Source organism: Ixodes scapularis, unplaced genomic scaffold (assembly GCF_016920785.2).
Source record: "Ixodes scapularis isolate PalLabHiFi unplaced genomic scaffold, ASM1692078v2 PGA_scaffold5__190_contigs__length_132052651, whole genome shotgun sequence".
Lineage (NCBI taxonomy): Eukaryota > Metazoa > Arthropoda > Arachnida > Ixodida > Ixodidae > Ixodes > Ixodes scapularis.
Window position 1 is genome coordinate 61,036,171 of NW_024609880.1, and position 27,326 is coordinate 61,063,496.

General features: G+C 43.8%; 1 protein-coding gene across 1 annotated transcript in view; it reads left to right on the forward strand.

Moving 5' to 3' along the window:
- Positions 1–15,645: 15,645 nt before the first annotated feature.
- LOC120840964 (endochitinase) overlaps positions 15,646–27,326 on the forward strand; it is a 33,358-nt gene continuing 21,677 nt past the window's right edge. Inside the window, exons 1-2 of the mRNA XM_040211776.3 lie at positions 15,646–15,931; positions 20,374–20,636. Of these exons, the coding sequence (XP_040067710.3) occupies positions 15,646–15,931; positions 20,374–20,636 (549 nt within the window). The remainder of the gene's footprint in view (positions 15,932–20,373; positions 20,637–27,326) is intronic.

Genomic DNA, 27,326 nt, shown 5'->3' on the forward strand with positions numbered 1-27,326 from the left:
TTAAGACAAGGGTTTTTGTGCCCTTGAGGAACAGACGGAGCCAACTTAGTGTTAAGGGACCTGATATGCACTCAACAAAATGCCGGAGCAATTATTTTAGCGTAGTGCACTTTATGAATTAATCACTGAACAAGAGACCAGATAAGATATGGCCTTAAATGTGTTCGATACTTTCGCTACAGGGACACTGAAGATGACCCTGCACAATATCAGTGTCCCATCACAGACAACAATGTAAGAATACAATGTTTTGTGCACCTCGTCCTTATATAAACTTCCTTCTTCAGTAAGAAAGACTGATCCTTTTCATGTTTCAACAAGAAAAAGAAACACGAACTAATCACTAGTCCACACTTGAAATAAAAGTGTCTGCTAGAGGTGCATTCTAATGTGACAGTGTCGTTTGACACATCTCTCACATACTTAACATCGGTTTGCCCGGTGTGGCTTGTTGTTTTAAGGCAAACGGTTAGGCGGCTTTCTTTGTAAGGGCCGCAGTGAAATACCAACAGTGAACCTTTCCTGGCAGGCCCACCATCAAAACAGATTTCAATGACACTCCCCTTATTTTGGCAATGATGTAGGAGAATTTGTAATAAAAAAGGTCGAATATCATGAAGTTAAGCAAGAAAAGAATTACACTGTATACCAAAAAGAGAAGCATAAAAAACAGAATTATAGCATATATATGCCGCTAAAAAAACGTAAAGAATGAAAATATGAACGAGTGTTAGTGTTGAGAAAGTTAAACAAACGAAAAGCCGCGTAAACACGAACGGTTTTGAACTGGAATATAAAAACCGTCGGCGTGAGAAGGACATAGAACACAAGAGTGCTTCATGTCGGTTAGTTTCACTTCGTCACTTCCCACAGGCCTTGAGGGCCGGCAAGATGTCATATATATATATATATATATATATATATATATGAACGAATATGTGCAGATGAAGGAACCGTACTTAATCCAATGAATCAAAGAATCAAAGTTTCCAGGAACCCGCCGAAAGCCAAAAATTGGCGGAGCCAGGATTTGAACTCTGGGCCTCCCAATGTCCGGTCGGGTGTGCTAATCACTATATATATATATATATATATATATATATATATATATACATATATATATATATATATATATATACATATATATATATATATAGGGCATAGTTGCGTAGGGTTGGCCGAAGGCGTGGAGTAGAGAAAGTTGAAAATCCCAAGTCAGAGAAACAAAAACACGGAAGGTTTATTTCAACGTTTCGGCAAGAGTCTTGCCTTCGTCAGGAATCTGACGAAGGCAAGGCTCTTGCCGAAACGTTGAAATAAACCTTCCGTGTTTTTGTTTCTCTGACTTGGGATTTTCAACTTTGTATATATATATATATATATACGAATCGGGAGTAACGGGATGGGCGGGTAAATACAAATTTGAAATCCTCACAAAAATATTGTGATTTTACAAAAGTTTTGTGCCGTAAATATCTTCCTATAAACACAATATGCAGCAAATAAAAAAAATAGTCTATGCCTTTCTGCAGGTTTTCTAAACATTATCAATCAGAGCACCGAGGCCACGTGAAAAGTCATTTGAGCTAAAAAGAACAGAATGACTTCGATATTTCGGCGACTCTCCAGGATGCCAAAAAAATGCCTCCCTGAATATCAATGAGTGACCCTATCGGCGACGAATGCCTTTGAAGCCCTTCAGAACGTACTCAACGGTTCTTTTTTCTTAAGGCGTAAGCCGGGGTTCAATATGTGGCTGCGTTTCAGGCTCGCTGAAATCGGTAAAAAAAAACTTAGCGTCTTCTCCTCACAAAAAAGAAAGACTACTAAGGGCTTTCCATTTCTGTCACGTTTCAATGGAGTTCTGCCAAGCAGATTAGATGTCGTAACGTGAAGTGGGATGCAAATATACCACCCAAGACGGGTTAAAAGACCACCTTCAAATTTGGATCTTAACATAAAAAAACAACTGGTGCAGTCGTGGTTACCTTGAACTCTAGACAGTCTTGGATACGGTAATTTGCATAAACATACAGGGCAAACAAGAAGTTTACATGCATATTTATTCTGTAGATACATGTGTCGTCCAGTTTGTTCTGTATTCTTTTCTTCTTGGTAACATACCTTAGTTATTTCTCCAAGCGCGACTTTATCGATGGCTGTTAATCGATGCTGGGGGTTTATTTACAAGCCCTAAGTGGTGACATAATATAATAGAGGCTGTCACTCGTGCTGATGCCGTACTCCAGCCGAAACGCCAAGTACCTTAATTTTAACTATCTGATCGCGGCCCAAACCTGCAGAGTTATATATATTTCGACATATCAGTAGTCCTCCGACGTCCATCATTTAGACATGAGACATCATTTAAACGTAGGCATACTGAATCCGGAGACAAATAAGTAGAGACAGAAACCAAAAAGACTATACTTTTTTCAGCTGTTTCATTTTTCTATTCTCAAACGAAAGCCTTTGGGGTTACGTGTTTAGACTGCTAACATTATCTACTTTGCTTGTGACCGTGTGACGCCAATGGTAAATGCGTTTGGTTTCCTAAATAGTGGAATATCACTGTTACATATTACACTAGATGGACTGTTACATTTTACACCAGATGGGTTTTCTTGTTTCATACAATCAGAACAACTTAGACGGCACTCGGCATCACGTTTCGTAAAATGTCCTGAGCCTTTACCAAAAATGATCCTCAAGCCCAACCAAAATTGCTGGCAGAGCTCGTTCTTTCGGACCCGTCTGAACCCGTAAAATATTGAGTTCTGTTTACGCTTTTCTACAATGACCACTTTCATTGCCCCCTGTTGTTGCATCGTTTTTGGCACTTCAAGCGGGTTTTAGATAAACGCGCGGTTGAACCATTTCTCAACAAATAAAGGCTGATGTAAACATTTGCGCTTGAGTGTGATCAACTGTGTTAGGACCAATCATAACCGCTGACGACGAGTGAAAGCACTACACTCTAAGAAATGCTTGAGAGTCTACTTACCCGGAAAACACTCAAAGAGCCAACCTCTGCGATCTACGAAATCAGCACAGTGAATAATGAAGCGGAAGATCTGTCTAGACGTCAAAATTAAGTCTGCGCTGTGGCATTACGCAATGCAAGCGTGACACTTTGCGTTGCGTAATGCCACAGCGCAGACTTCATTTTTAGGTCTAAGCGGATGTTCCGGCTTATTGTTCGCTCAGCTGATTTCATAGATAGCAAATACTGACTCTTTAGTGTTTTGCGGGTAAGTGGACGCGCAGGCATTTCTTAGGGAGTGGTACTCGGCGCCACCTATCGGGTAGCGCTTCAACACTTTCCAGCTGACTAAAGGATTCGCTGTGCTCGCGAGATCAAATTGGCGCCCTATTTATGAGAGGTGGTTGCTTAGATGATTCTCGAAATTATTTCAAGCACAAGGTGAAAGAACGATGCATAAAATATAGATTTTAAATGCGATAGCAATATTAAGCTACTACTCAAGACTTTCAGCTATGTGGGTATCATATTTTATGGCCGTGTTTTCGGGTTCCCCGAAAAATTTAGCGGAAAAATTTACGTCATGCGACCTACGCCTCAATTCAGGATTCGTGTTAAATTTAGCAGGAAAATTGACGTCACACGACCAATGCACCAATTCAGTTTCCCCGCTAAATTTAGGGGAAACTTTATGTCATGTGGCCTATGCACCAATAAATATTCCCGCTGGATTTAGCAGAAAATTTACGTCGCGCGACCTATGCACCAATTCAGTTCCCCCGAACCTGCCTGTGTGTGCAATGATAAATGTTATCGCATTCATAAATAATCACCCCTGTGTTGTTCTTCTTTTAGTTTATTTTAAGGGCATTGCTGGAACACGTATTCTTTTCTCTAAATTTTTCGGCGAAAAAAAAGGAAAACATTTCATTTACGGCGTTAGACGGAATATAGGTGGAGGTCACTGCCCATTCTAAGCCCCACCCACAGATCACTGCCCTTGTGAAAAATACACCAGGCCGAGGGCTGTTGTGACTTGATGTGACACCAGACCTTTTCACAGATGTGATTTCAAACATTTTCACACCAGCAATCTGTTGTTCTGGTGTGACACCAGAAATCTGGTGTGCTGGTGTGACACCAACAATCTGGTGTTCTGGTGTGACACCAGCAACCTGGTGTTCTGGTGTTATTTTAGGTTTTGTTGGCCGGAGCACCTGTTGACTAGCTGTTGGTTTAGTCACAAAAAATGTGCAATGATAAGTTTGACAATAATGCATCAATCATATTTACTTTATTTAATAAAGCGAAAAAGCACTACAATAAAGCTTCGGAAGTTTTACCGTTGTAAGGAGTTGGTCGTGATCAACTGGAGCTTGTTCAGAGCCACTGCCCTGCGTCGAAGAACTGGACGCTTTGTCGTTCCAAAATTCTTGGCCTTTCAGCTGGCGGTTGACTCGTGTCTTAGGCTGATCTGTTCCGCATACCCCTCCGCGCCAGTTATCTCCTCTTCTAAAATATCATATTTGACAGATGGCTCGATTACCTTGTCCAGCTCTTTCAGGGAAGCCTCTTTAAGTAGAAGAATATCAAGTCTTTCTTCGAGCTCACCAATGTCGGTTGGATCCATAGCCAGCATAACGCCGGCTCGTAGGGTAGTCCTCTTTCGCATTAGGCGGTCGACGCCCTCCTGGCTTGTAGTCATGCTCTGGCCGTTAGTTTCGGGATTTCAGCACCAAAAACTGCAATCATTACTAGCTTTTCTAGTTGTTTTGCTACCCAGACCATGTCTAAATATCTTTAGCTCGTCGGAAGTCAGGAAAGCGCACCAACACACATCTTCTCAGCTTCGACTCACAGAGCAGATTTTATTTACTCAAACTTCAGCAAGAATACTGGTGGAAAGGGAGAGGGAAACCCCCGAGGAGGCGAGCACCCGAAGACTCAAGGCCGCCCAGGAAAGTGCTGGGGACGAGGAGGACACTTCTTAAGCACAAAGGAGTCCGCCACGGGGTCTCTGGCAACCGCTAAGACGGGAGAAAACGAGGCGCCACGTCGGGGCAGGGGCATCACAGAAACTAATTAAAAACAAGCTCGCGGACGGGGGAAAATTCAACAGAAATACAGCACTTGTGTCCCATCAGACTGTATGGTGTGCACATCAGGCCACCTGGTGGGCACATGAATCCGTGTGGTGTGACACCAGACTCTCTTGGTGTGCACACCAGGCTGTTGTGCAGGAACACCAGCATTTCTGCTGGGCACACCAGGCTGATGTGCTCGACACACCATCATTGCTAATGGGCACACCAGATTTTCTGGTGTCACACCAGGATTCTCTGGTGTTTCACAAGGATTGCCTGGTGTATTTTTCTTTAGGGTGTCACCGTCCATTACCACCGGATTGGCTTGGCTGCGGCCGAACGTGCTCGGGAGCCTATTGTCCCCTAGTGTCACCCTTTCGCGACATTCGGTGCGTCTAGTCTGTAGTAGGACACCACCTGCTAGTCGTGCGAGCACACGGGACTCTTTCCGGAGGTGCGATGGGGACAGCGGGGCTTAAGCCGCCGGCGGAGTTTCCGAAGCGGCGTGTACGGGGGCGCCAGGATAGAGTTCCTCGATATGCTCCCCTGAAAGGGGATGAGGGTTGCGCATCGATTTTCTCCCGCCGCCACGCTGCTATTCGCCGAGATTGATTACGTGAGGAGCAAAGCATACTGCGCCGTGCAGGAAAGCAACTGCTACGACCGCTCCGCCGACATTGCACGCGCCCCAGCATGTGTTCCCCAATGCTTCCGCCTCCATCTCCTTCTGTTCTCTCTTACACGCGCGGCGGAGCGCGCGGAGATGCTATTCACCGAATTCAGTCACGTGACGAGCAAATTATCCAGGGCCGTGGAGGAAAGCCGCCACTACAGCCACCCGCCGAGGATAAATGCGCAACTCTGCTAGCGTATGTATCTACATACAGAAACTCTAGGACATTTGAGTTTAAATTTTTAATGAGCCAGCCAGTAAGTATAAATATGCATTCTCTACTAAGCGTCGCAAACAGGGGGCCGGGTAAGGGTACGGTGGGTTAATACGCGCCCCAGTGATACACCTGCCGTGCCCCACTGCGCCCCCGAAAAGGGCGACCCCGAGCAGACGCGCAGCAGCCTCGCCATCATCTGCTATTCCACCGCCGTCTATCGTCGTCTGCAATGCCCGGGACACTGACATCAAATCTGCGCGTCGGCGTCCGTTTTCTCCTTTGTCTGTCTGCTCTTCCACCGCCGTCTAAAAATTTTTCCAACGCTCGCAAGACGCGACCATGAAAGTGTCGTTATGGCATTTCATCATGCTCGATGAGGGTCTGTTAGCGTACGTCGACATGCGATAAAAATTAACCGTGAGGACAAAAAAATCAAGAATATAAATAAGTAGTATATCCAGCTTTCCTGTTTTTGTTACTTTTCGCATGACATCCACGAGTAAGGTGGGGGTGAGTCAAGACGACAACTAAAACCCAACGTAAAATATTCGCTTTAGCAGGGTAGGTACACTGCAAGACTTGAAAGCTACTTTCTTTTCGAAGCTAAATGACGGGAACAAACCTGACCAAGATTGGTGCGAGCCGAACGCCCGATGGCCTCCAGCAAAATGACTCGCAAATTCTTACGTCTGTATGGGTATCTTCCAGGTATTGAAACCATGGTTGCAATCATGACGTTTTCACATTTCCCAGAGTAGCGGGGCCGCTTTTACGGGAACCCTCATCTTTATTCAGCATCAGCACGCGCAAAGCAACGAATTAAGCAACACAGTTGACGTGGAACGTTAGGCTTAGGACAGTTCGCCACGAAAACAAGCACCCTCAGAGCTCTTCCGAAGGCGCGTACTTGCGACAGTTCTTTGTTGCAAACTAGGTCGGTTGAGGATGTATTCCTCTAAACGCCTCGGTGAAGGCAAAACGACTCGCACTCATAAAAATAGACGAACTCAACGAGCACTTCTCGTTGAGCAATCCGCAGACGCCGGCAATCATGTTCGATGTCGTTTATCATCAGTGCTGAAAATTCAATCTTGGGATACTTTTTGAAACAATAATTACTCTATATAGTTATTTTGTTTCTTAAACATAAAGTCATGCCTATTAAAATATTATTACTGCACGGAGACACAGGTTTACAAACAACATTTCACACGTCAATCATTTAATAACACGTGAATCATCTAATCAACCAATGACAGTCGAGAGAATGTACTTAGTTATCTAAGCACCGGGCTGATCCTAGAGCAGGGCTACTCCACCCAAATTGCCTCTAACGGCGCAAATATTGCAAAAAGATAAATGTTTTTAGGAAACATTTGCAATAAAAAGAGATAGATGCCCCCCCACCGTCGAAGCCTTTACTATTTTTTTTTAGAAAGATAGCGCGGGGCTTATTATGTTTACATATCTTGCTTCGCGATTTGTTCTGCCTTCTTATCGCATAATACGATAATTTAATTGACTGGGGCGCGAACATAAGATTCTCAAAGCTCAACACACCCTACGTTTCTTAAACTGTCGGTGATTGTAGCGCGTTCTCTCGTTGTAAGAGGAGACAAGCGCTTCCGAAGCGGTCTCTGGCACTTCAAGGAACTCTGCAACAATTTCAGTGCTTTGCTTAAGTAATTTGAGAGATGGTGTCTCGACCTTTCTGAAGTACAGAACGAAAAACCGCTTTTTCCGGCACGTCCTAGTATTTATTTTAAAAATTGGAAAAGATTGAGTTTTTCGGCACCTCCGAACTCCTTCACCATCTTCCGAGCCACGAGCGCTGTGACGTGAAAGTGGGACTCGCGGAGTTCCGGTAAATCTCTCTCTCTAGAGCCAACAGTGAGCAGAAAGAATTCATCCGCTCGTGACCACGTGACCACCTGCTTCCGCAGCGCGATCAACATGGCGAAAGGAGGAAAGTCTCGTCCGGGTTCGGCCATCCCCGTCTGGCTCTGCTCCCGTTTCCCTCCGGTTTCTGGCGGCTGTTCGTGGTAGCAAAAAGAGCTGACGGTTTTTTGACCTCGGATAGATGGTGCCACTAATATCCCGCACAATAAAAGCTTTATCGATGATACAACGTTTTTGACGCATTTATAATTATGTTGGAACGACAAGATTTTAAAAAAAAATTGCATTTTGTCGAGCAGGTATTTGCACAACATCCTATCGTTTTACAAGTCCCCAATTAACGTCAAGCCGCGTGGATCTCATGTCCGCCGCTCGCGGCTGCAGGGCGGGAAGTATTATAATTTTGGCCTCGTGATTACGCGGCGGAATCGCAACATTTCGAAGGACGGAGACATGTTTTCTGTCCTTTGTGACAACATAAACAATGTCAAAAGCAGAAGATGCAAATTCTTTCAACGTTACAATCGTTGCACAGCTTTTTTAATGGTAAGAGTGACAACTATTCTTAAAGCTGCTGTCCTGTCTAATGTTGTTGTTTTCTTCTTGAGCGCGCACCACGCAAAAGAAGAACTGACCGCGCACGCAGAGAGACAGAGATCATATACAAATCTCGAGGTACACCTAAGCATTTCTTATGAGTTGTGAATGCGAAAGCATGCAAGCCGCTCGTCCGCTCCCTTTGTCGTCTGCTGCGTACTAGCGCGCGCGCGCTTCTGGATCTCGGAGGCCATGGCGCAGCGGCCAATGGGAGCCCCGTCGACGCGCGCCAGCCAATGGAACGGAAGGCGCGCGGAAACTATCTGCCGTTTTTGCGCTTCCAACTGATGACGTCAGCTCGCTCCATGAGACAGTTAATGCTTTCGCATTAATAAATCTCGTTTTCTCTAAGGAAAGATTCCTTCAGGCCTGCTGGATCATTCGTCTCATGCGGGCCTGAAGAACACAGCTTCAGCGCCGCTAAGTGTTGTGGCTTCACGACTTTTACTTTCAAACCCTGCTCCTTAGCGAACGCACCTTAGTATTACGAACGAGAAAGGCCCCGCGTATGTCCGTAAGGCTAGCAAATACAATCACGAGTAGGGAAGAGTTTGTATCGAAATGGTTTCAATTATAGTGAAACCTCCTTCCAAAGCCATCACACTGGGTGAGTCTAACTTTAAGCCTGGCCGTTGAGAGACAAGCGCAGGAATAACGGTTACCGCGAATACATAGCGGTGGGCCGATTCAAGGCTGTTGGGCCATCCGAACAAAGCCCCCTTCGGGCACTTAAATGATGGGGCCGAGGATCTTCGCAGTAGGTGCTTGTCATACTGCCTAGTAAATACAATGTTTTAGTAAACAATGTTAACCCTGACCCACTCGTCTGTCCACATGAGCTCCCGTGGCCCCTGGAATTATTTCTCAGCTGGCGTATCTGAGCAATAAGCTTTCTCTATAAAGAGATCTCTAGCTGACGTGTAGTTTCCGTCTTCCGAAGCTGTTTGCGACGAAGAGGGGCAACCGCGTCATCTATAGTATAAAAATAAATCCGAAGAATAAACTATAGTTATTTCTTTTTGAGCATTGCGAAAATGACTTCCCCGTTGTCTCTGCTGCAGCAAAACAAATATATATATATATATATATATATATATATATATATATATATATATATATATATATATATATATATATATATATATATATATATATTGTTTTGTTCGAGGGTTTAGTGCACCCTGATTTCTTACTTTATATCACGTCAAGGCAAGGATTCAGGCCATATTACCAATGAAACGAATAAATTAACCAATCTCCATGTTTAAATACAAATGAGCTCTCAACTCTAGTGATGCATTCCACTATCTCTTTAACCTCAGCGGCCTCCGATTGTCAGAATTTAGGAACAATTTCGAAAACAGAAACGCTCCGAGACAAAAAGCGAAGTAAACAGAAGCAACCGCGTCATTAAACCACTTTCGTAATGGCTGGCGACGGAGCCGGGTTTTAAAGCGGAACCAAACTTCGAAGGCCCTGAATACAGGCTCTGAGAAACAGTGCACCTCAAAGATCTATTTGGCTTTTCATTTTTATATTTGTCTTACAACAACGTATCTGCACATGACCCCCTTTTCGCGTTTTTTTTTTTTTTTTTCTATTTTTCAGAGAAGTCGCGTCATGGGAATTAAAAAATAAAAAAATAATAATACAGCAGCATGAACAAAGGGTTGCGAGATGTAGAAAACCCAGAAAGAGTAAAATGTTGTTTTATTTTTTTCTTTTGTAAAAGGGGGGTCTGCATAAACAACAAATACAATAAAACAAGCAAGCGACGCTTACAAATAAGAACGGCTTTAATCAGTTAACCCTACAAGTCTTGGGAAAGACATCGTGATTATGTGTTTCCAGACACTTTCTCTATTCAGCTTGTCAAAGTGCACATTTCGCAAACGACAGCACAGGTACCACCCCTGCCGAAGTATGTTTCGAAAGCGTGACGCAGGAAAGTAACCTTAACCTTCCCTCGCATTGCAGACGATAAACTCCACGGTCACTTGAGCCCAACATTCACGCAATGTTCAACCGACCGACTTGATACACTCCTCGCTGCTTGTAAACCGAAAAGGCCTTGTGACCTCGGTAGCGGTTGGCCGCTCGCAAAAAGGGACCCCACTGACAGGAAAAACACTTCCGAGACCACGAAACTGCCGGTGAACCTGCAAAGCATCTGCTCCGACAGTCGATTCCCTCCTTAAAGCCGGTTTCGCTTCGGGGCGGCCGCGAACCCCCGACGCGCCGCGGCCCGGTGGGACCGGCGTCTCTCTGGCAGGCAGCGGTGGCGTCGTCTGCTCCGGCGATCTTCGTCCGGATGCTTCGATGGAGGAGGAACGTCCTTTACCTTTCCCTGGCGGTCGATGACCTTGGCGGCTCCTGGAGCGGAAGACCGGATGGGCCGATCTTTTCGGGGCGGGGGTCCCTGACATAGCGTGGACGCCCCCCGAAAAGGGTCCGCCAGAAGCCCGCAGGTCCTCAGCTCGGCTGCGTCTGAAGGTGAGTCCCCCTCGGCGTGCGCAATAGCACCTCCCGAGCCTCACCCCCAGGAGGGTCCGTCGTCCGGACCCGGGGTTGTGGACTGATGACGCGGAGGCTCATTCTCTTTAGCCTGTGCTGCTTGCAGCGGAAGAAGAGTGCCAAGGCTGAACATTTATTTTAACGAAAAGCCAACTCTCCGTTATTTTGAAGATGATGTGAGAGGGTGTTTAAGCTTGGGTTGTGTTGAAAGAATCCTCCCCATTATTTGCTGGGTGGCTCCTGGTAACGGTTACGTAAGTCATCAGCGCAAATTCGCTTATATATAATTGTGTTGATATCGGGTAAGAAACAGTTTCTTTCGAGGTTACGCATCCAATGTTTTTTTTTTGTTTTTTTTTTTCGTAAAGACTCTACAGAGCATACGAAAAATATAAATATTAATATTACACCTCTACTCTTTCGGGTAGATGTTATAAAAATACAAAAATGTGCAACTCTGCGTTCATGTAAATTTGTGCATTGTGTGTACGGCATAAATCTGACAACGATGGCCAAATTATCAAGAGCTTTGCAAAAGTGACATCAGCCGAGTCTTTTGGAAACTTTTGCAGAGTTAAACATTTCTTCAATGACAGCAAGGGATTAGTGTTTAATTCAATCGTCTGGGAATATTTTCATTGTCTTCGTAGTGGCGTAATGTTGGTCCTCAATTAGGAAACTCATTGAAAATATTTATTTTATAAATTTCTCACAGTCGCTTTTCTATGATATTCTAGTTATACAGGACCACCGTTTGTACAAAGGATTCCAATAAATTCTAAAAGAAAACACAAAATTATTTTTTTTTTTTTTAGAAATTAGAAATTTTAAACAGGCATAGATTTTGTCAAATAACAAAAAGCAAAGCGATGTCCAAACGCTGTTGAATGAACCGTGAAGAGACCGAACGATGATTGAAATCTCCCATACAGTTATCCTTCTGATGTTTTCACTTCGTTTTCGTATAGCTTACTTTGCCCAGCTGGCGTGCATTTTATTCTTGCTCCGAAATAAATCAGTGGCATTTTAACTGGTGCAGGATTCAGAAAATCTGAAGACACAATCGTCTTTCAAAGACGAAAACGGTTGCATGTCAGAGAAAGTACGACAGTGTATCAACAAAACCAGTTTTACAATAAGGTCAATAAAATTCATAAAGCTATGGTATGTAAGAATTTAACACAAAAATATTCAAGAAAAAAAAAGAGAAAGCTCGCTGCGCCGATTAAAACACGATTAACTATACACTCAGATATTTCTTGCAGGATGACGTCTTGTGTGACGTTAGACGTCTTATGCTGTCAGCCTTGCTTGTATGACGCTAAAGCAGGATGTGGCCGTACGCCGCGAGGCGCATTCAAAAGCTATCATTGATGCGAACAACGACGTTGCGTGTATACGCTCAGCTACCTAGTCCACGTGCGACGCAAGGATGCCCCGACAACTGACCAGGTACGCGAGTGCCGCTCGACAAGCGGATGCGCTGTCGGCGCGAACGAGAACGAGGAAGGTCAATGTCTTCCCGTGGAATGGTGCCGCAAGTTCGACTCCCCTCGCCTGCATTTGTTTGCAGTTCCACCCGCGGGGTGTCGCAATGTCACGGAAATTGCGTGGAACCGCCTGGCGCGAGTGACGAAGTCCCTTTCCGATCTTCAGTTAATGACTAACTTTGACGAAGACCGAATGACAAAGTGCGTAACTCTACGCAATCCTTCTATTAGCGTTGGAAATTGTTGTCGACCCGAGTCTCCTTGTTGATTAAAGAAACGCGAGCAAGAGCCGACACGCTCACTAGTATAAAAATTTAACACGCGAAAGTTTATTGTGTCCGTGACCGGGTCACTGTGGTGGTGTTGACTTTTGAGCAATCTCTCGAACGCGAAACACAAATCATGCGAAAGAGTTACAACTTTGCAATAGACATGTCTGAGTAATCTGCTAAGTGGCATCTAGTCTGCGATGTACCGTCCGCACATCAGTCAGTGAAATTGCCAATAATTCGGTTTTGGGTCTTGTGTGTATCTGCTTGCGCGTTTTACAGGGAGGATAATCGAACCTGCCACAGACAGCATGAAAACTAGACTCCGGCAGCTCCTTCTGTGCTGCGCCCTTTCTCTGTGCTGCTCCGCTGAAACCGAAAGTAAGTCTCCATCGATATATCGGCATTTTCGCAGACCGTTTATTTTCCGATTTGCGCTTAAGCAATTTTAACAAATAAAACATTATAATATGGATGGAACTGTAAGTGGGCCAAACAAGTTAGATATTGCCACTTCGTTATACTTAGTGTCGACAACTTACGAAGTATGATTTGAGAAAGTAAGAAAGGTACCCGTTTACGCAAAATATGATGGCAAATATTTCAGCGTGGTGCTCATAACATTTCGTAAAACAAATGTACTGAAGTTCACTGCATACTGGCTACGGAGCGTGCAGCCGGTCAGAAGCGCGTTCTGGCAATGTCGGAATCAACCCAAATGCCAGTGAAGTTCGTGTTCATCTCCCTCCGCCATTTATTGAGTTTCATAATTGAATGTCGACATCGCAACTTTTCGGTGGTGCTTTCATACTATCTAAAGTGTTAAGGTGGTCATTTGGGACAGTTGAGTGTCGTTGTACATGAAGGGAAATAAACAGCTGAAAAAACGCGGACAGCGAAAAATTAACACAAACGACAGGAGCAAGCTATGTTCGTAACTGTAGAATTTCATAAAAGAAACAGGATAAATAAAACATACACAGTATCTTAATAGATTGCAGATTGCAGTTGAAATCTATTAATATACTATGTATGGTTTGCGTTATCCTGTTTCTTCTATCCAATTATATAGCTGCGAGTACAACTTTGTCCTGTCGTTTGTGTTTATTTTTTGCTGCCCGCGTTTTTTTAGCTGTTTTTACCGCACCATGCACCAATCTAACCTATTCTTATTTTATATCTTTAGATGCTAGCTATTGAAAATAAACAAACTCGATGAGTAGCAATCCACTTCCCGATTAAGAGGATTGGTCTGTAATTATTCTTACATCCGGTCGCTCGCGGGCAGTTCAACTTCTGTTTCTTCTGCAAAATAGGTTTACGTTTCACACAGATCTACGTGTGGGATACTGGGTCTGCACGGCTTATTTTCTCATACCAATTATTAGGCACTATTTAAGTTATTAACGAGTTTTAGTATTACGTATAGACCAACACGCGGCCCTAACGCCCTGCAGCTGCGGTGGCGCTGTCGGCGGCACAGCGCATGCGCAGACGCTTCACTCCTACCAAATTCGGTTACTGCGCACGCGCACTGCCCACGCCTGGTGTGGGAAAAGGCGGGCTTGTTTGTAAACAGCGTGTCGGTCTATGTGAGCAAGCGTAAGTGCCGTGCGTTTGCGTTAGTGTTGTGTGCTACAAGCTGCATACGCGCTTCGTCACCATTCGCCAATCCAGGACGCAGTTTGGGGCTTTGCGTACGCTCAAGGTGGAACACGCAACGCTAACGCAAACGCACAGTGCATACGTTTGATTGTACGCGCAACACTAACACTCAGTATTAACCAAGTTTCTACATTTATTTGAGCGTTCCTGTGTTGTTGTTGTTTTTTTGTTGTTTTTTTAGTGACAACTAACGAAAAGTGGAAGCGTGCAAGCATAAAAGTTGCAAAATTTACCAGTCCCGGTCATATAATCAGATCACGACATCAAGAAGAGCTTGCCAATAGCAAGTCGTTTTGTTTTCATATTCTATAGTTGTGTAGACACATATTTTACAAATATGGATATCGTGGAAAATGTTAACTTCCTTTCTTACAGATATACCTCTGGCATTTTCTGTATACATTTTTTTTTTGTTTTTTTTTTGTTTTAGGAAACAGTATGCCTTCATTTCACTATAACCTAAAATACACATATTATTAACACGTGGTGCTAGTTTGATAAAGCAGATTGCCTCCCCGAGCGACTAGACAATAGCATTTTTGGGCATATATAGATGTACTTAGTCTGGATCGTTGCCTGAACTTAACAACAATAACAATTTTTTTTCAACAAGTGCTTGTTCCCTTTTTAGTGCGTCCTTCTCGGTTTACTGCTTATTTATATATATTTAATCTTGTTTACCTTTAATTTTAGCCATTTTTTTTTTTTTTGCTTTAATTTCAAAAACTTTGTTTGCAGAAACCATTTGCGCAGGCGAAGGCTTTGTTTAAGAATTGTGGGGACACCCAGTTACCGTTTGTTGTTGTAGCTGTTTCTTTACGAACCATTCCTTCTGTGTCTCCTGAACTGTTCATAAAACTAAAGAGGAACTGACGGATAAATTATACCCAGTTATCAAAAGCGCTCGACCATATTCGATTTAACGCTTTAAAACGTTTACACCAAAATCGGGGGGGGAGGGGGGGGGGGGTGAAGAGAAATTTCACGAAAGTTCGCCGAGCAGACAACGATTGACCACATTATAAGCAACGCATTCTTCAGAAATCAGCAAGAATGGTTGGTCAAACTTTGATCTCTGCTCGACGCGATACAGTGTCTTGTTCTTACGGGGCCCGTTAATATGTTCACTTCCGACAATATGGCATAGCATGCTACGTAATATTTCCCTCGCACTATGGACTACTTCTTGGGGGAAAGGGTGGTGTTCATATTAACGAGGCATGAGAGTAAGCAGTAAATAAAACTTCGGTAAAAATGATTATTTCAGCTCCTGTCGAGACCACAACGCAGTTACTGGATTCGTCGGGGGCGCTGGACGACAGGTCTGCCAGCCGGCTCGAAAGTCCGGGTGATGGAACCCAGAGGGGACGCATTGTGTGCTACTACAGCGCTTGGGCCCTGTACCGCCCGGAGCCTATGAACTACGACATCGAGGACATTCCCCTGGACAAGTGCACCCACCTCATCTACGCGTTTGTGGGGCTGAGCAACCAGACCTGGGAACTCTTCAGCATAGACCCCGAATACGACTTCAACAAAGGTCTGCGATATTGTATTTTGCATTGCCCAAATATCTGGCTTCGGTCTAGATAATATCCTGCACCGCTGAAAAGCCGCATTGTCACGGGATAGGGATAAAATTACTTTATTGTTAGTTCTTACCGAATGTTGCACACACACACAGATATGCAAAAGTTTGTGCAATATTTTATGGAAACTCAATCAGCATCATATCCCACAACGCAGGGAACAAAACACGTATTAATCACACTCGTTTAACAAACGATAAAAAATAAAACTTGAAAGCATTGAAACAATATTGCAGGATAGCCAATTTTTTCTTCAAATCTACGTGGAGAAAGCAAATGTTTGAAAATCTCAGCTCTACAGTAAAGTTTTCTTATTTTGGAAGCGTGGTATGATCATTGTAAAATTAAAAATCGCGTATGGAACTTCTTTTCATATATTTATGTTTTGCTCGAGTACGTATTACGTATTAGTTTTAACCCGAGACATACATTACGAGAATACAAAAGCGAACTTCAAAGGTCATTTTATTGCACTATAATGCTATCCCATACTCATACCTACCAGATACGTAACTGGCTGCATTGTTTAGCCACTTCTGAGCAAATATATACAAATAATAAAAGGGATGCTTTTAAGAATTTATAGTTGTATTATTTACGTAATCGAAACTCATCTTTATTAAACTCGGTATTTATTTTGAATTCCGTATCCTTGAGTGAAACTCGCAATATCACGTTGTTGTTTGTCTTTTTTTTGTGTTCTTTTGTTTCTTTTTTTTTCCAACATCTTTTTTTTAATTGGCATTTGATTGGTAGATTTTGTCTTCACTTCATGGTTATCATGCTCGGCGGACATTAGATAAGGAAATGGCCGTCACGATACGTATACTAATTAACATTTTAATTAATTGAATAATAGGTTATGTCCAAATTTCAGTTTCAAAGGCAAACAATGTTGAAGGCTCTACCGATTTAAAGAACCTGGGAAATGCATTGGTTTGTCAGACCTCATGTTTTCGTCACTTGGTTTTGAAACTTTACGCAATAACGCGTCGAGGAGTGACCTAGTCATTTTGCGCTCCTCATCGGCAGCATCTTTGGTGGATTATCCGACGATGCACTTTCGAAATAATGCCACAAAACCTGAATGGAGTACTTGCTCTTATATGCATTACTGTAGAAAGTACTAAGGCTCATTGACACACAGCAGTGGCGCCGTGTCAATATCAGGCAATATTTGAAACATTGTGAAGTTGTAAGGAAAGTTGACTGCCAGGACGCACAACCTCTATGGGAAGTCGTAAACATAGGAGGAGTGATTAATAGGTCAAGTTACGACAGAACACTAAATGCAGCTTTGGGCTTCTTCCTCTTTAAAACGAATATTTTATCTTACAAACATTTAAGAGATGACGGAGTGCGTGTAAAAAACAAATGAGCCTGTTCTTTGCTAACATTAGATGGGTCACAGCAGCGACAAATCTTGAAAATATTTTCAAGTGCGTGTTAGGCAAACAACTGATGATCATGCTGTGGATTTGCGTAGTCTGAATTTCCCGTCGCCAAAAAAAAATGTTTTGTTTGTGTGTGCGTGTTTATAAGCCTGCGCATCCGGTGCATCTGTGCGTGCACACGTGCGTGTGTTCGAGTGGTTTGAAGTCAATTAAATTCATATTGAACTAAAATATACACTGATCTTCAGAATCGTCCAAATTTTACGTCCTGCAAACGGCCGGAAAAAGTTACTTCTCAGCTTTTATATATATACATATATATATATTACTTTTTATTTTTATTGTTTGAGCTTCGAATACTCAAGTCGCATCCTACCACTTTTCGCGAAACTTCATGGCCTTGTTCTCGCCATTGATTACTGCACGGGTTGAAGGATAAGTTGTATTACGGTTGATATACAAAGCATTTAGGATTGAAGTGCCAAAAACTGCTAAGTACGCTATATATAAACGTCTACTGTACATTTGTGATTGGAAGGTTGCTTTTTCGAAATTGGACATGAGCACGCAGCGCAGGGTAATTACCATATGTTGCCTTAAAGCAATCTTCCTCTTTCAGCTAGGCACGTGCGTTACGAAACAAAGTTACGCAAACAAGGCATTGCAAAAGGAGAAGTAGCAAAAAAAAAAAAAAAAAGAACAGCCGAAGCCTCTGAATCATTATCTTGCCTCGCACCGTCTGCGAACTATTGTTTGTTTGTAGTTATAGTAATTTCAAGTGGCGAACTCAAGGATAATCAATGTTAGTCAAGACCAACGTATTTTGGCAACCTAAAACTCAGCCCAAATATTTATTTTAGATCAAAGCAAAGATTCCCTTTTTTTCCACCCTCTCACAGGTTTGTTTACGCAGAACGTACAAATTCAATATGGATCCAAAATATTTTAATTTAGTGTCTTTTTTTATCTAAAATTAGACCACGTCTTTAAGTGTAGAATAGCAGCAAGATTCAGTGGCATGCTTTATGTCATCAAAACTTACTTCTTCACTAATTATTAAGTTATGATACGAAAAATTACAACCAAAAATAATTTTCAGATGGTCTTAAATTGATTTCGCATAAATCATGCATGAAATACTATACCTCGCTGCAGTTTAAGTAAGATCGCAAACATCGTCATAAGCCGACACCATATGAAAAATTGCCATTTTTTTGTGCGTGTGCTTTCATCGGCGGGTTGTGCCAACTTCTCATGGGCGGCCAATTTAACTTAATTCGGTAAATGAGGTTTCATTGGCTAAACCAATCAAGCATAGTGAATAATACACTGTGTGATTGCGCTTTTAGTACGTGCGTTTTTGTTTCTTGTAGTCTTTGACAGCGCTGTGACTTGTCGTGAATAAAAAAACGAAGCAATTTTACATTTTACGGATCAAATCGAAAAGTGTTACGTCTCCTGACAAAAAAAAACATAAATTATCAAGGAAAGCACAATAGCACCAAATTTATACTTTGGACCACTGAAGCACTCAGCATATGAGCGTGTGTAAAAAACAAAACTTTTTGCCGTACATTCAATAAACTACTCAATAAACGAGTAAATTTACAACTAAAGTCATGTATGACGTCGCGTAGCTTTACTAAAAGTTGTGCGACGTCATCGATGTAAAAAAACTGGTGTAGAAATTTGTTTGCGATCAGATTTTTGTAGTTATTTTAAAGAGGCAGAAAAAGCATTTCTAGGTTTTTTGTTTCTGTTTTTTTTTAATATGGCTTATTGGCGGCCTGTTGCCGTGCCTACATTTTCATCGAAATTTTGAAGCATGTATTCAGACAATATATTGCAGTACCACAGAAATCAGGACAAAACTTTTGCAAAACATTTAAGTAAAAAAGATGGTAAGATAATAACTAAAAAAAATGAAGAAACCAAAAAAAAAATAACTTAGTGTGATGTTTGACTGGGCAGCCTACGTCAAGCACAGTTAACGCCACAAGGCGCGCAACGCCAATGGTGCGATGCGTTAATTCACTGTTTAATAACTTCTACGTGCCACAAATCGTTTAAACATACCTAAACGTTGTTAATACTGTCCGCAATACCCCTGCTAATCATAAAAATATTTTCTAGGATGTATCTCAGCAATAAATGCCATGTCGCGATGTTGAGACGCGCTCGGGATTCATTAAGATGCTTGAGGCGTGTAAATTACGTTCGAGCTATACATAGACAACATGCAATTGTACAGCCTGTTCCCAAAAAAATATCTAGGGTGTTCTTCTCGCCTCAAAAATATACTACGCATCGCCAAAAACTCATTTTCCGGCCAAATGCAACGCTAACGGTCCCGACCAGATGACAGTTTTAAAACTAACCCCTACCTTACTCAGAAAATGTGATCTTCTGGAACATTCAATGCGACAATGAGGCCTTTTTCCGGTATCTGGCGCAGTTAATTTTTATGTATTTCTTGGGTGTGGTGGGCGCCCTTTTCCTTTCGAAACTTTCGAAACTCGATGTTAATGCAAAACATACAAAGCTACAGGCGAGCTGGGTAGAATAAACGAACCCTCTCCATTGGAAATCAAGAGGCTCGGCTGGTTCGATAACAGGACCTGGTGAATTTTATTTTTTCCAGCGGGCACCAGTCACCAAGCTGTGTTTGGAAATGTGTATGTGTCCCTTGCTTCCCTTGTTCCCCCTTCCCCAGGGATTTCTATCATTTGTCCCGGAACTCGTGAAGAAATTTTGAATCCGACACCGGCAAGCTCTGAAACTTTTGCCCTCTGGTCACGAAAGCTATAGTGCTACCGTTTGGCACAGACTGAACGTTCGACGATGCCTAATTATTTTTGCCACAAAAAAAAACAAAAAAACATAACTTTTGCTTTTTATTTTTATTTATTTATTTATTTTTTTTTTTGAAGGGGGGAAGGGGTGTTTTTGCAGCTGGCTCTTGCTTTAACGTAATTGTCGCAACCATTTTTTTTTTCAAGGCGGCTACAGACGTTTTACGGCACTCCGCAAGAGGTACCCCAAGCTCCAGACACTGCTGGCTGTGGGGGGGTGGGCGGAGGGCGGCAAGAAGTACTCGGAGATGGTGAGCACCACGGGCCGGAGGCATACGTTCATCAACAGCGCGCTCAAGTGGGTTCAGACGTACGGCTTCGACGGCTTCGACCTGGACTGGGAGTACCCCGGGGCCTACGACCGAGGTGGAGCCTACTCGGACAAGGCCAATTTCCTCCTCCTCGTCAAGGTAAGACGCAGCCTCCTACAGCCCTTTCCATCGCTTATCACCCGAGCAAAAATGCTGAGTCACTGAGCTATGGATACATCCACAGCATCTGACATACCGCACAGCAGAGCAGCAGCGCATGCTCAGAAAGCGTTCCGCAGCCCAGCAGACAAAGATGGCACCGCGAGGAAGGCAATATTTGCGGAGGCTTATTAACAATTTCTATGCTCTCCTTCTGCGCACTGCCATCTGTGCCTACTGGGCTGTGTTCTGGACATGCTCAGTAAAGGGCTGTTCTGCTATATACCAGATGCTACAAACGCGTCCATAGTCCAGTGACTCTGCACACCTCCTTTTTGGCATAAGTGCAGGAAAGGTCCGTACACTTTTTTTATCGCTTATCACTGAGGAAGGAAATGCTGAACTATAGGGACGTTTGAAACATCTCTCTTAGAATTAATAGCCCACATCACGCCAACAATAACTGGACGTTACTTTAACTAAACAATTAATTGAAAAACGCCACTATACAGTATATACTCGTTTTCACCCAAAGAAAAAAGGAAGTTTTGCGCAATGTTTATACGCCGCGAGAAGTAGTTCTTACAAGATTTGGTTGTCGGAGGCAGAAGCGATGCTTTTGGCGTTTGAAGCGTGGACCTCTTGATAAGATACCAGATATCCAACCTAAAATGCACCTACATGTACCTTACTTCTCTACGTCAAGTGGCAAATTAATAATGCTCCGCGGGGAGCCGGACGTCTTTTACTACGGTTCTTGATTTGGAAACGAGTATAGGTATTAGATTTTTCGCAGCCTGTTATTTTGATTTGTATGTATACAAAGCTTTGTGGTTTTCTTTTTTTTTTTTTTTTTTTTTTTGTAAAACAGACTTCTTTGTGAAAACAAAAAAAAAAGCCGTGAAAGATACACAAGAGCGGTCTGTGCAAGCGAGATATACGGCCAGGTTGACATTATGCGCAAAAAGGAGGCAACTAAAATATGACTTATTAATAAAAATGTACTAAACATTTTTTTTATTTAAACGTTCTAGCGCACATGTTAATATGGAATAGATGGAGGCAATCAATGTTAAAGGCCAGCCATGTTTTTTTTTAACACCTGGATTGAGCACGCGGTTCCAATTATTTATTGTTAAATTTTGTTGTGGAATTTTCTAGATCCAGAAACCAAATGCTCCATGCACGCCGGGATATCAGCCCTCGTTTGACGCCGGAGGGTCATGTTTTATTGAGGAAATTTGAGTCATTATTTCACGTCAAAATGCGCCGGAGTTGATTTCAGTCGGTGCTCCATGACTGGAAAATTAAAGCGATAAACCACCCTAGCAGCCGCGACAAGCTTCTTTGATTTGCTGCACAATATTACTAAAAAGGGTTCTATTTTTCTTTTTTTACTAATTTTGGAACGTTAAACAGTTTCTATCTGAGACGATAGCGAGTAATCGTAAAGTGACAGATTTATTAGGCCGTAAAAGTGATCCTACAGACGCATCAATATCATCGTATCAATAACTGGATTATTCGAATGAAAAGCATACAATTTCAGATGGGACTCTGACCTGTCACGATCATAAGCCATAGTTATAAACTCTGCTGCTCCGAAAGAGGGCGGCTCCTTGGCTTCGAGCTAGCTTTTGCTCTTTAATCTTCGACGCACGGGTACTATTGCAAGCCAAGGTATTCTGGATTCAGTGCAACACTGAACGGTTCAGTAATGGCTTCCCCGGTGGGCTTCAGGTATTTAGTCACAAAAAAGGTGAACACGTTCCCGGCATGCGCAGATATGAACGGTAATTCCCGAATGGCTAAGTCGCTGTACGCTGCTTGTTTCCCGGATCGTCGGGTCCCAGATATGCCCAATTTGCAAGCGTCTTTACAAGGATTCGGAAACAGATTCTGTACATCACAGAAGGTGCACAAAGGCCGTTGCCGTAAGTGAAAATTATAAAATTGACATCCTTGCCCACGTGAAGGTCCACCAGCATGCCAGCGCCAGAGAGATTGCGCGTGACTGCGGCAGCAGCGTCACTTCCATCTGGAATGAACGGAAGCCATAGCCTGCATTCGTACCATGTGTGTCTACACCAGGACCTCACTGAAGCGGACTTTAAAAAACGGCTGGACTTCTGCAACTGGGTTCTACCTAAAACGAATGAGGACAAGAACGTTTTCAGCTGAAGACGAAAAAGTCTGCCGCTACGTTCACAATGCGCATTACTGGTTACACCGGAACCCTCATTGGTTAAGAAATCACAACCGTCAGTTTTGCTGGTCTGTCAACGTCTGGTGCGGCATTTTCAGAAACAAGATTGTTGGACCTTACTTTCTAGAAGGCGATCTCATCGGCGATAAGTACACATTGAATATTAAAGGAGCCGTCTATGACTTTGGCTGCGCCGTTCGACTGCAAGATCTGCCACAGGCGTGGTTCCTGCACGATGGAGTACCACAGCATGTTTCGTCTGGAACTAGCTTGACAACAACTTTCCAAATTGGTGGACCGAACGAACAGGAACATTGCTTTGGCCTCCCAGATCGTCCGATTTGACACCACTTTACTTTTCTTCTTATGGTCACGTAAAAGCTTAAGTCTACGTGACCGGACCTCGGGACATTATGGGCTTGAAGCAAAAAATCTTCGATGGTTGTGTAAGCATCAGTCCGGAAAAAACTCAAAGAGATGGGGATCAATGAAAGAGCGTTTTATGGTATGCAGTCCAGCTGAAAGCAGGCACTTCGAGCATTCTTTTTGACCTTGCCCTTTTGACAGACGTGATTTATTTATTGTTGCTAAAAGTTATAGTTCTGAGACTGAAAAAAATAAACAAGTCATGCCCATGCACATTTTATTACGAATGCTTTTGTTCATCAATGAATAGCCATCAGGCACCGACAGATATGCCTATAATCACAAGGTTCTACAACAGTTCAACATGCAAATAGGACGACAAAGCCTAACGTGTTTCAATCAGTGTTCGTTATCATCAGCAATTTTAGAATATTTAGAAAACAATAGACGGATAACAGAGTTCATTACATTTTTACGACAACTGTTCGCTGCGACTGAGGCCAAAGTGTGATCAAAGAATTGTTCAACCAGAGCGCTTCTAGGAGTACAACTGTAACACCTACTTGCAACCTGCGCTGGACAACAAGACAACAACAAGGGAGAGGACTTTCGATAATCGACCAGAGTCATCGTTGACTAGTTTCCACACATGTCACTCAAACCGTAGCAGGACTTTTTCCGCCATCCACGTAGATGCCGTAGAATCAAGCAAACAAAAAAGAACTACCCGAGACTGCGGTGACGACAGAAAAATGACGAGAAGAAAAGTATCAAAAGAACCACACACGAGAGTAGCGGCAGCAGTGTAAGGCGAAAGGCTTAACGTTGTCGACCTATCTCTTGCTCGTGTGCCCTCCCTGCCTGGAGGGTGATTCCACGTCATTAACGCAATGACGGTCCGGGTCACAATTTAGATAGTTTTGTTAAAAATATATAAGAAAGCCATGTTCTTGAGAGGAACATTCCGCTATATATGAACGCCGTAACAATTTGTTTCGCTGGGATATAAAATAGAAAAGCTCGAGGCATGGAAATTAAGAAGATTTTATGATTCAACCTTGCACAGTCGTCATTTACTCATCGAAGTTTTCACGTCACCATAATCGTTTTAATGTGTTTTACAAAACACATAAAACACATACACAAAAAATTAAAAATATCAAGAAAATATTTCTTTGCAAACAAACAAAAAAATCAAACATGGCATAAAAATGCGTTTTAGAGATGTATTCACAATTTTTTCGCAAATAAAACTTTTTTTTAGAATACTTCACAAAACACATCAAAATGCGCGTCTTTAAATATTGTTTACGAATACATAAATAAAATATGCTCACTCTTAATTATGTTTTTTTATTAACGCGGAAATGCGGCTAATTTATCGAAATGTGGCAAGATTGGGCGTCGATATTTTAAAAAAAAACTCCATCTTTTATTTTCTTTAAACCCCTCTTTGCACTTTGCAGTGGCTCGAACTAACCTGTTATAGCAAAAGGTTGAGTAGCATATGACCTCCCAAACAGGAAAAGCTACGACAAACCTTCACTCGGAGCGAGCCGACGTCTTCGTCTTAACGGCTTTGCCGCACAGCACCAAACATTTTGAGCGTTAGTTATGGCATGTTTTTTATAATATTAATTTTTCTTTCCATAATTGATGCGTATTAGTGACCCGAAAAGGTACTTTGAGCTGGAATATATTAATTAGCTTACAATTCACAGAAAGAAAACGGCCCCCCTCTGCAAATTCGCTAACTATGCATACATAAGCTTAAAACTCTCAGTTGCGCGAGTGGCCATCTATACATCCGGCCTCTCGGCTTATGATGACTTCCACAAACGAGATGCCTGGATTCCTCTTCTTCACCGCACGAAACTCTTGAACTCGAAGACGGTTGTGAGCACTGAGCGAAGCTGTTTGACGCGTTCCGCCGAGCGCTGAAGGCATGCAGTTCCCACCTGGAAAGCAAGCGATTATACACGTGTAGAGAAAGACAAACAAAAGCGACTACGTTTGACGCATTCCAAAATTGAACTGATCTCCTTTTTTTTATTTGCACGCGATCTTCTCTTTTTTTTTTTTTTTTCTCGGTGGCTATGGTCACGTAGCCCCCCTTTGGAGACGGAGTCGTCCCAGTGAACTGTCCTGGAGTGTTTGATGCGGGTCGCGGGTGATATGTTGAGCTCGAGGTGGCTTGCACGCTGGGAAGATCAGTCGGCTGAGCGATCGTATCGCTTTTAACAAATGCTGGCTTGAGGCGGTCAACGGACACGACCGTGTCGCGGCCATAAACTCGCGGCGTGAATGTTTTTTCGCCACGTGCCACGACGAGGTGGGGACCAGTGTAAGGTTGCTGGAGCAAACGGCGGACGCTGTCGACGCGCAAAAACACGTAGCCACTGTTGTGCAGGTCGCAATGGAAGAAAGGAGGCTAGCTCTGCCGTGTCCGCGTCGGTGTAGCGCGCACGTCACCGAACAGACGGGCTAAGTCCTCCACGTAAGGCAATGCTGCAGTCATCGTGGGGCCGCCGTGGATCGGAGTGGTAGGGCTGACCAATTCAGCTGGGAGGCGCAGCGATGTTCCATAAACTAGATGTGATGCGGCATATCCGAGGTCTTCCTTTATGGCTGTGCGCAACCCTAGGAGGACGATGGGTAGAGACGTGGCCCATTTATCTAGTGTGGCGCGGGCCATGAGGGAGGCCTTGAGATGGCGATGGAACCGCTCAACCAAACCATTTGCCTGCGGGTGGTAGATTGTGGTCTTCAAGTGAGCGATGCCAAGAAGAGTTGTCAAGCTTCGGAAAAGGGCCGATTCAAATTGGCGTCCGCGATCGGTCACGATTTCGGCGGGAACCCCAAAGCGGGAGATCCAGGAGGACAGAAGCGCAGAGGCGACAGTCTCGACAGTGATGTCTTTGATGGGACAAGCCTCCGGCCAGCGCGTGAACCTGTCGATGACGGTTAGGAGGTATCGGTAGCCCTGCGATGACGGTAGGGGTCCGATGAGGACCACGTGAATGGTGGCAAAGCGCGTGTCGGGGAGTGCAAACTTTGCCAGAGGCGTGATGGTGTGCCGGGACACCTTGCTCTGCTGACAAGCTATGCATGCTCGTGCCCACGCGCGGACATCAGTGTTCGTGCCAGGCCAGACAAATCGTTCCGCGATTAGATTTTGAGAAGCGCGGATGCCTGGGTGTGAGAGAGCATGAAGGTTGTTGAAGATCTGACGCCGAAGTGATAAGGGCAGATAAGGCCGTTTCCGTCCGGTCACCGGGTCGACGTCGCAAACGATGTTTGTGCCCAAGTCGGAGAAGTAAACGTCCTCAAGATGGAGAGAGGAGGTTGGGGAAGAGCGAAGGTTGCGGAGCTCTTCGTCACTCTCCTGTAGAGCAGGGAGTTGTCTAAGGTCACACCCGCGGTACTGAGCTGCGGAGACGCGGCTGAGGGTGTCGGCGGGGATGTTGTGGACGCCCTTGATATGCTGAATGTCGGTAGAAAATTCAGCTAGGAATGCCAAGTGTCGCGTCTCTCTCGGAGAGTATGTGGCCTTAGATGATCTGAAGGCATTGGTTAGTGGCTTGTGATCTGTAGAGATCACAAACGATCGTACTTCCAGGAAGAATCGGAAGTGCTTGATGGTAAGGTAAGCCGCGAGGAGTTCACGGCCGAAGGCACTATATCGTTGCTCGGTTGGTGTAAGTTTCTTGGAGAAGAAACCGAGCGGGAGCCACTCGTTGTTTATGCGTTGTTGCAGCACCCCTCCTACTGCGTATCCAGAAGCATCAACCATCACGCTCGTGGGGGCGTCGTGCTCTGGATTAACTAAGAGGGTAGCAGAAGCGAGACGCTCTTTGATGGTAGTGAAAGCGTTGTCTGCAGTGTCGGACCAGTCAACAGTGGCTCTTGTACCCTTCGTAGTTTGAAGGAGCGCTTTTAGGGGAAGTAATATTGCCGCGCAAACCTGGAATGAACCGCCTGTAGTAATTCACCAAGCCCAGAAAACGGCGGAGCTGGCGGAGCGATTCTGGGCGTGGGAAATCGGTGATCGCTTTCACCTTGTCGGGAAGAGGTCGGATGCCATTGCAGTCTACCACGTGGCCCAGGAACTCCAAGGA